A 9,964-nucleotide genomic window follows, 5' to 3' on the forward strand; every position below is an offset into this window, starting at 1 on the left:
TCCAAAATTAAATATAAAAAAAGAGTCAGAAAATAGATCCACAATTTTTGTGTTCATATACAGATACTCACTACAAGAAAACATCGGTATTCTGACGGACATTCCGACGGAAAATGAAATCTTCAGAATTTCCCGGGGAATTTCCGAGGAAGCCCAAATTTTGGGTTTCCTCGGAATTTTCTCGGAATATACCGACGGAATTCCGAGGAAACATTAATCCGTCGGTATATTCCGAGGAAATTCCGAGGAGAAATGTGTTCCTCACAAAATTCCGAGGAAATTCCGACGAACAAGTGATCGATCGATGCGTTTTTGGACATATACCCATCGATCGATCACATTGTTACGCTTTGATCCATCTTAGTGATCGATCGATGCGTTTTTGGACATAAATCCATCGATCGATGCGTTTATAAAAAAACATTCGAGATTTTGAAACCCAAAACAGTAGTTCCTCGGAATTTCCTCGGAATATTCCGAGGAAATTCCGAGGAACACTTGATATCCTAGATCGATCGATGGGATAATCTCATCGATCGATCACATTGTTACGCTTTGGTCCATCTTAGTGATCGATCGATGCGTTTTTGGACATATATCCATCGATCGATCCGTTTTAAAAAAAAATTGACGTTTTGAAACTCCAAACACTAGTTCCTCGGAATTTCCTCGGAATATTCCGACGGAATTCCGAGGAAGAAAAGGGTTTCCTCGGAATTCCGTCGGAATATTCCGAGGAAATTCCGAGGAAATAGGGTTTTTAAACCGAAAACAATGTTTTACGGTTTGAATAACACCTATATAACCCTTATTAAGTGTCTTACGTTCATTATGAAGTCAAAAATTTGTTCCTTACCCTATAATAAACACTTTTCCGATTGTATGAACGAAATCCCCACAACATAAGAGAAACACTTATACACTTTAATGAACGGTAAATGGAATACTTACAATTCGTTTTGAAATTTGTTATTTCATGGTTTATGCTCATCTATACAAAGAATCCTCAATGGTATGCATTACAATTGTATAAGAAATGAAGTACGGCAAAAAAAATTGATGTTTTGAAACCCCAAACACTAGTTCCTCGGTATTTCCTCGGAATATTCCGAGAAAATTCCGAGGAACAATATAAATTAATAGAAATATATGCACAGGATATTCTTTTTCCTCGAATTAATGAAAATATTCTGAGGAAATTCCGACGGATATTTAAGTGGCCGTCGGAATTTCCTCGGAATATTTTCATTTAACCGGGCAAACAAGCCGCCAAATATTTCGCGAAAATTGAAATTGAAAATACTGAGGGAATTCCGACGGAAAATATCCGTCAGACCGAAGGTTTTATAAACTCGAACTGCATCTTCTTCCCCATTTCTCTATTCTTCCTCTCCGGCGATCTCTCTCTCCTTCCGGCGTTCTCCACCTTCTCTCGTGACGATCTCTCCGGCGAATCCTTTCCATTCCCTTACAAATCATGTAAGGACCCTATCCCACTCTCTTAGGTCCTATTTGTTAGGTTTTTAAGTAGATTTGATGATTTTAGAAGTTTTTTGATAGATTTTTGTTAGGGTGATTGGGTAGGATTGTGATTTGTTGTGTAATAGGTTTAGAATTGTGATTTGGTTGTGTTGAATTGATTTAGAACTTGTTTTACAAATTGTTTATTATTTTTGTATTTACAAAAAGTTTTTTCTATATAAATTCGATTTTACAAAACGTTTTTGTATATAAATTCGATTTTTGGATTTATAAAAGATGATTTCATATTTATAAAAATATTTATATTTATTAAAACTAATTTTGTATTTATAAAACATTTTTTTTATTTATAAACACTATTTTTTTTATTTTTGTATTTATAAAAACTATTTTTAAATATACAAAACATTCTTTGTATATAAATTTGATTTTTGGATTTATAAAAGATGATTTCATATTTTAAAATTAATTTTGTATTTATAAAACATTTTTTGATTTATTAACACTATTTTATTATTTTTTGTATTTATAAAAACTATTTTGTATTTATAAAAAGATGATTTCATATCTATAAAAATATTTATATTTATTAAAACTAATTTTGTATTTATAAAACATTTTTTTGATTTATAAACACTATTTTATTATTTTTTGTATTTATAAAAAGATGATTTCATATTTATAAAAATATTTATATTTATTAAAACTAATTTTGTATTTATAAAACATTTTTTTATTTATAAACACTATTTTATTATTTTTTGTATTTATAAAAACTATTTTGTATTTATAAAAAGATGATTTCATATTTATAAAAATATTTTTATTTATTAAAACTAATTTTGTATTTATAAAACATTTTTTTATTTATAAAAACTATTTTATTATTTTTTGTATTTTAAATATGTTTTCTATTTCAATTTTAATTTTATATTTTCGAATTTCAATTTAAAAAAATAAATTTATAATTTTTTTTTTAATTTTGGAAATATTCCGAGGAAGTGTATCCCTCGGAATATTCCGACGACATCTTCCTCGGAATATTCCGACGACATCTTCCTCGGAATATTCAGAGGAATTTCCGACGAAAAAATTCCTCGGAATATTCCGAGGAATTTCCGACGAAAAAATTCCTCGGAATATTTCGTGGAAATTCATTTCCTCGGAATTCCGTCGGAAATTTCCGAGGGATTTCCGAGGAAAGATGAATTTCCGAAGAGTTATTTCCGAGGATTTTTTTCGTCGGTATGTCGTCGGAATAGCGTTATTCCGACGACATACCGACGATTTTTTTCCTCAGTATACCGCTGTTTTCTTGTAGTGACTGTATTATGAAAAATGTTTATTTTCTCTATTTCCTGCTTGTAATCAATGATGTTTCTGTTTCGTCAAAAAAAAAAAAAAATCAATCATGTTTCTGTTTATGTACTACAAATGCAGTTGTGATGTCTGTCTTAAAACTTCTCTTTTAATTCAGCTACCTTATCCTAAGTTTTCGTATGCGGTTTTTGCTTCCTTTGTTCTCTTCGTTAGATTATTTTGTTTTAACTGAATCTTCTTTAGATTTCTCGTTTGATCTATTGCAAATCTGAGTCTAGATGATGTTGATGATTATCAACTATGTTTCTCGCTAAAAATTGTCTACTGTAAGAATAGTCTTCTAAGTCTAAAATAAAAATATACTTAAATGGCTTTCAAGAACTTACAACTTTTGTTTTAAGATAAATTTACACAAAAGGTGACCTGAACATATTCTATCAAGTTTTTCTATGTCATTCTTCTCTCTTGATACACCATGTGAACAAGGACAATACATCATGTAGATCAATCAGCGAAAATTTCGCATCACGATCTGAAACTATCTCGTGCATATGGGGTTATGTTTGGCTTATTGTTAAAAAACAAAGCCTATCATGTAAGCAGCTCCAAAAATAAAAACTCTTAATCAGAACACTGAAAGAAACACACTTTGACTGTCACCAAAGAAGCGTTAGATTTGCCAAAACTTTTCAAGCAACACAGTTGGAAAGGCGTGAGGTCTAATTAGATTCTATCAAAAATAATAATAGGTTTCTGAAATCTTATTTCTCTCTTTTTCTTCTGAAGGCAATTCATCGTTTCTTTTTCTTAACCACAAATCCAACAGAAAAATGCTTGACATAAGCATTTTGATATTTTTGAAATGAGAATGGCTTAAACAAAGTTTCTTCTTTACTATAAAAATAATAATGAGATAATATACCGTTGTCCCTGTCTTACTATTATGATTTTGATTATTGAGTAGCAAAACCGACAAGCTTGAGAAATAGAAACATAATGAGAATATATAGTCATCGATAACAGAAAGAAATAAGGTTTTGAAAATTTTCACTTCTTTTTCTTCTTCTTCTTGGATGCTTTTTGTCCACTAGACCCACCACAAACAATAGAACACTCGATGCCACAAATGTTACCAAAACATGAAAACAATCCATTATCTCCTCCTTTCTTGTTCCTCCCACCCTGCTTTGGAAGAGGAGCTACAATCATCTGTTGATTTCGTGGGACAGTTTCATTGGGCTTGTAACTTGATTTAGGTTTGAAGTTAGAGCTTGTTTTGTAGTCAGAACTTGGTTGATAACTTGAACCAACGTCTAAAACGACCGGTAAATTCGCTTGCCACCTCTCTAGCTTAGAACGGAGACCCTCAACGCTTCGTTCGCCAACGCTTATCACAGTACTCTCTGCATCTTTCCCTGTCAAAGCCTTCTCTTTTGCTATTTGAGCGGCAACCACTGAGGCTGAAGGTCCCAAATCAGACTCTGTAATTACAACCGGCCTCGACCTCGACCTCATTGGTGTCCCATATTCAATACTGTTCCTTTTGGGAGTATATGCATTCGTGTTCCTTGGCCTCATCGGTGTCCCATGCACGATATGCTTTGTTTGCCTCGACATTGTATTTGGCGTCTTTCTTTGTGCAGGCTCATACACAACCATCTGAGAATCAGATGAAAACTCATCTTTCTCAAAACCTGAGTTTGTAGTAGAACTCACACGGGTGGTTTGTTGTTGCGTCACCTTCTTCCTCGGTGATTCCACCATTGAGCTTGTATCACTTTTGGAACGTCGAAGCCCTACAGGTTTCGAAGTTATGTTTGTCTTGTGAAACATCAAATCTTCTTCGAACAAAAGAGGCATGCTTTGGCCCGAGTTATCGATGAGCCCGACGGCAATGTTCAGGAGGCCGTGAGGGCGGCCTGACGCACGGAGAACCTCGAGGGTAACGAATCTCATACCGGAAGAAGGGTTCACAAGATCGCTGATCAACGTTTGTACCGTTCCAACATGAATATCTTTGAACCAATGCAATGCGTAGATTTCTATAACAACTATTGATGTCCCATCGTAGAGTGCTTCCTCATCTAGGCGAAACACAAACTTGTCATTCCATGTAGGGCTTGTTCCGCCCGTATTGTCTACCCGAGTCGTTAGTTTACGCTCGGGGTCAATCCAAGCTACCGCATATGTTTTCATACACCGTGCCACTGGCGCCAATTCTTGGGCAGATATAATATTCATCTCCAAAATTTGACAAGGCGCAAGAAAAGACATTTTTTCCTTGGTAAAACTATATCTGTAAAACCAAAGGAAATAGAGAAGATGAAATTTATTATTTCGGTGGATGCAAAGACAGATCCGTCGTCGTCCTTGGAGGGGACGACGAAGGAAAGCAATGCATGAAGGTGAAAATGGAAAAGCAAATATTTGACAAAGGCACCCAAAAATAATGATAAGCAAAAAAAGATTTTTTTTTCTTTTTTGTTTATTAATTTCTTGTTTTAGTTTTGTTATTTTAGAACACCGAAACAATTGGGTCACTTTCCCTTGACTACTATTTTTTTCATTAATCTTCTTGCGATATTTATAGATTTCTATTCTATTATCTTTTGAGGTTTATGGCATTGCTACTTTCTGATTAAATACAGAGTTTTAGATTGTTGGTATCTTTAAGATTAGAGATCGACTTAAGTCCACAAAATAGAAATACATTTTTATGAGTTCATATAGTGTAAATAATTGCAAGTAGAATAAAAGATAACGCAAAGTGTACGAGTTTAAGTTCTTGGATGAAACAACTCTAAAAATGTCCGCAGTCTCCTCTAACCTTAAATTCTACTGCAATTTTAGTTTTCCTAGCTAATGTGCTGGTTACAGCCAACCGTTAGCTAAATAAAAGAGCTGCTGATGTGACTGATGTTGTGACAGAGGGAAGGATGGGAAACACACTATTTTTGCAAGACAAATTTGGTAACAAATTTCATTTTCCGTAACAGTATCATTTTGTGGCTTCGGAATATAGTATTTGTATGCTGCACTTTCGTTAGGTATGGCAGTTGATTATAAGTTAAAAGAGTTTTTGATAATAAAACCCATCAACTAAAATTGGGTCGTAAAATAACTCGTCAACTAAAGATTCGAAATCTCAACTTTATTTTTGTTAACATCTCTCACCATACGTCTAAAACACCATGACAGACATACGTTAATGATTTATAAGTTGAGGGTTTATAATGTTGAAAACTTAGTTGATGATTTATAATGTTGAAAACTTAGTTGAGAGGTTTTCTTTTGATTGAAAAATAGTTGATGGGTTTTACCACTAACAATTATTAATATTTTAAAACAGTCATCATCACACATGCATTGCTTAAAACTCTTATAATCGACTTATAAGCATATAAAACTAATTTATAAAATTTTATACATTGCTTAATCAGTCTTATAACTGGTTTATAGAGCTTTATAAATATTTGCATACTTTTACAAATGATTAATAAAACTTAACTGTGATTTTATAAGTTTTTATAATTCATGCTACTTGTTAGGGTAAGATAATGTAGGGATATTTGTGATATTATGGGAACATAGAGTAAAACAATAAAGCAAGAAGAATAAATCAAAGATATTGTTTTATTGATCAATATGATATGAGTACAACATATTATTTCTTAAATCAAGGAGAAGAAGAATAACCCATCATTATTTTCTAGGAGGTAGGAGGAAGGTATGATCCGAAAACCAAAAATCGTGTAAGCATGAAAAAACAGCTGCCGTCCTACTCTAAATATAAAAATTGACTTCATAAATTAATTATCTTCAACATTACTTAAAACGTAATATAGCTTAAAATATTAAATTATTGATATTTGATATTTGGCAATAGAAATATAAGACACAAGTTTTCTTATATCACTATTGTCAAATCAAATAATTTAAGATTTCTAAGTTATATTAAGTATAAAGATTTATAAATTAGTTTTAAAGGCTTATAAATAGATTATAAGAATTCTAAACAATGCTTAAGTGATAATAAAAGTGTTAAAAAATTTAATGATTTTTACTGATACAACATCTCAACTATTTTTTAAAATGACTGCCTCTGGACTTCTTTGCACCAAATGGGTGTGAAAGAACTCAAACGGAGGGAGTGGTCGAGTTTGGATCCACTAACAGTGTATCCACTAAAGTGAACGTATCGAAATGAAGTTATTTGTGAATAAGAAATACATTTGACCTTTTTTAATAAGTTTGTTGGAAATAATTGCACATAAAAGATAGATAATTTAGTAATATATAAAAGAAGTGGAGAAAAGAGAAAACAAAGAGTTTTGTTATACATTGAGAGGGAGAGAAGAAAGACAGAGAACACAGGGATATGAATTAGATCCTAGAAGGAATGAGAGGGATGTGGTGCTGAAGATAAGTAGAGGCAGCTGCAACTCCACTTCCCAATACTATCGGGTACCCAACATCCTTCAGTATCATCTCCACTCCAGCCAAACACCCAAGAAGTTGCAACTGCGTGTTAATGGGTACTGTGATTAAAGTGTGATCATATTAATCAAAAACTGTATTACAAACGTACCTCATTAAGGTTTCCAAGGTGCCCAATTCTGAAAACTTTTCCCGCCACTTTGTTGAGACCAAGACCAAGACTTAGGTTGTACCTTTTCCACGCCCTTTTCACAATCTCCGTACTGTCTATATTCGGTGGCACGACGACTGCTGTCACTGTGTTACTTATCCACTCCTCCTTCTGTGTACAGTTTTTCAGGCCCCACGCTTCCACCGCCAGCCTACGTATACATGATCATATTAACAAACAAACTTTTAGTTGTAGCTCAATTGGTGTGCTAAAAGTCTCTTGTTTGAGATATTTCACATCGTAATCAGAGATCATTTAATTTATATAGGCCTCTCCACTTACTTCCAAATGGCTTCAAATCGGAAATCCATAGATATTCAAAATCATTAGAATTTTGAAAGAGAACTAAACTAAATTTCACTGGATTTGTTTTCTTGTTAAAATCCCATTAGAAAGAAAGATTAAAATATTTGCAACCTAGTTACATGAATAATTACATTGGATAATCCTCGTATTCTATTATTTTATGCTATATATTTTCATAACAATGTATATATAGTATAGCAATGATATTGTAAGAGCTAGTGGTTCCTAAATTTTTGTGAGGGATGATATGAAGATTAACTATTTATGTCGTTATAGGTAAATAGATGTATTAATTGGGTCGATTATTTGTTTTCTAGTTATACATAATAAGTAGATCCATAATGGTACCACTTAATATTATAAGCAAACCAAAGGCACTTTTTAGGAAAAGGGTTGCTGTTTAAATTGTATTGATATGGTCGGTCACAAAGCTATAAACTTAATTACCTGGTGGCCTTTCCCAAACGAGCGTGACGGGCAATGACATTATCAAGTCCTTCCTCAAAGATAAGATCAAGGGCAGCTCTCAGACCGTATAGGAGTTGAATGGAAGGTGTATATGGCCAATATGTTCCGAGCTTGTAAAACTTGAGATAGTCATTCCAATCAAAGAAGACTTTGAGAGACTTTGAAGTTTTGGTTGCTTCCAAAGCTTTTGGACTGGCGCACACAATCCCAAGGCCTGTTGGCAGAGATAAGGCTTTTTGCGAGCCAGTCAAGGCCACGTCCACTCCCCATTCATCCATTCGGAAATCGAGCGCACATATGGACGAGACACCGTCCACAAGAAGCAAAGCCGGGTGCTTGTAATGATCTGTGTGTATGCCCGTATAAAGCTGCGTAAGTGAATAATAATAGCAGAGAAAGAAAAACAAAGAAATGGTTGTGATAAATTAATGACCGAGGATGGTTCGGACAGCAGAGATGTCATTGGTGACTCCAGTGGCGGTTTCATTGTGGACAATGCATATGGCTTTGATGGTATGATTTTGGTCTTGTGAGAGCTTTGAGGCCAGGACTTGGAGATTAGCACCCTGTCCCCATTCACTCTCAACCACATCGACATTGAAATTTAGCCTCTTCTGCTGGTCAATCCAAAGCAGGCTAAATTGTCCGATCAGAAACGAGACGATCCTGTCTCCAGGAGATAGCGTATTAGTCAAGGCACTCTCCCAAGCACCAGTCCCGGTCGTGGGAAACATAAATGGTGTCCCAGATGTTGTCTTGAATATCTTCTTCACGTCCTCCAACAATGTTTTCGTAAGTGCCGGGATTGCTGGTGAGCGGTAATCCTCGTTGTTTCGGTTCATCGCCCGGACTACCTGTTCCGGTATGTTCACTGGTCCTGGTACAAACAGATGGTGTCTCCCTGGTCCATTCATATAATCCATTTTTTCCTAACCTCTTTTCTCCTTCTCCCCACTACAAAATAAAGTTTACAAATTTTCTTAAACTTACCTAATCCCCAAACATAGGAAAGAGCTAAAACATGAGTATATTCACACATGACTACGATCAACTCAAATAAGCACTAACAGAAACATATAATACTATTTCATAAACCAACAAATATGTATGATCGATTCAGAGAGTTATGAGACCATATATATACGTAATAGAGTAACAAGCGGAGAAGTCGAAGTAGTAAACTCTGCCAAAATCAAAAATGGAGAAAGAAGTTAACCTCTGAATAAGGCTGAAGCTCCTGAGGGCCTTTTCTTCGCAGACCTCTTTTTTTTTTTTTTTTGAGCAACCTTCGCAGACCTCTTTAATATACCGTCCTTTAATATATATATATATATATATATATATATTTTTAACTTCATTTGCATGTTTTAAAGAATTTTATTTTGTTATTTGGTTTATCCCAATCACGTAGCGTCGCTTATTGGACTCTCTAGACGCGTGGCGGATAAGAGCAAGGAGAAAAATCTTTTGCGGTTAGGTACGTATGGTTCACAATGTATTTGTAATACTTTTCAATATTTGCTCTTCTACTCTTTATCATTTTATATTTCTTGTGTTATAAGATAAACTTTATCCTCCACTCCTTTACCAACTCAAGCACTATAATCATCTACTCATCAATCACTATGATCATCTACTCATCAAGCACTATGATCACCCACTCATTTACCAAATCAAGCACCATCTTTGATATTTTATGTATTGTTGCTCACTATAAATACCATCACTCATCTCACTCTT

General features: G+C 34.1%; 2 protein-coding genes across 2 annotated transcripts; both read right to left on the reverse strand.

The window, feature by feature from the left end:
- Positions 1 to 3,662: 3,662 nt before the first annotated feature.
- Positions 3,663 to 5,269, reverse strand: LOC125592603. The gene has a single exon (XM_048767915.1). The coding sequence runs from the start codon at positions 5,074 to 5,076 to the stop codon at positions 3,850 to 3,852; it is 1,227 nt and encodes a 408-aa protein (XP_048623872.1). The 5' UTR covers positions 5,077 to 5,269; the 3' UTR covers positions 3,663 to 3,849.
- A 1,811-nt stretch (positions 5,270 to 7,080) lies between these two features.
- Positions 7,081 to 9,592, reverse strand: LOC106410465 (serine--glyoxylate aminotransferase). Its single transcript, XM_013850963.3, has 5 exons — positions 9,441 to 9,592; positions 8,658 to 9,178; positions 8,204 to 8,570; positions 7,391 to 7,601; positions 7,081 to 7,323 (listed from the first exon to the last, which is right to left on the reverse strand). The coding sequence occupies exons 2-5, from the start codon at positions 9,145 to 9,147 to the stop codon at positions 7,186 to 7,188; spliced, it is 1,206 nt and encodes a 401-aa protein (XP_013706417.1). The 5' UTR covers positions 9,148 to 9,178; positions 9,441 to 9,592; the 3' UTR covers positions 7,081 to 7,185.
- Positions 9,593 to 9,964: the final 372 nt, after the last annotated feature.

Source organism: Brassica napus, chromosome C9 (assembly GCF_020379485.1).
Source record: "Brassica napus cultivar Da-Ae chromosome C9, Da-Ae, whole genome shotgun sequence".
In the NCBI taxonomy this organism is placed as follows: domain Eukaryota; kingdom Viridiplantae; phylum Streptophyta; class Magnoliopsida; order Brassicales; family Brassicaceae; genus Brassica; species Brassica napus.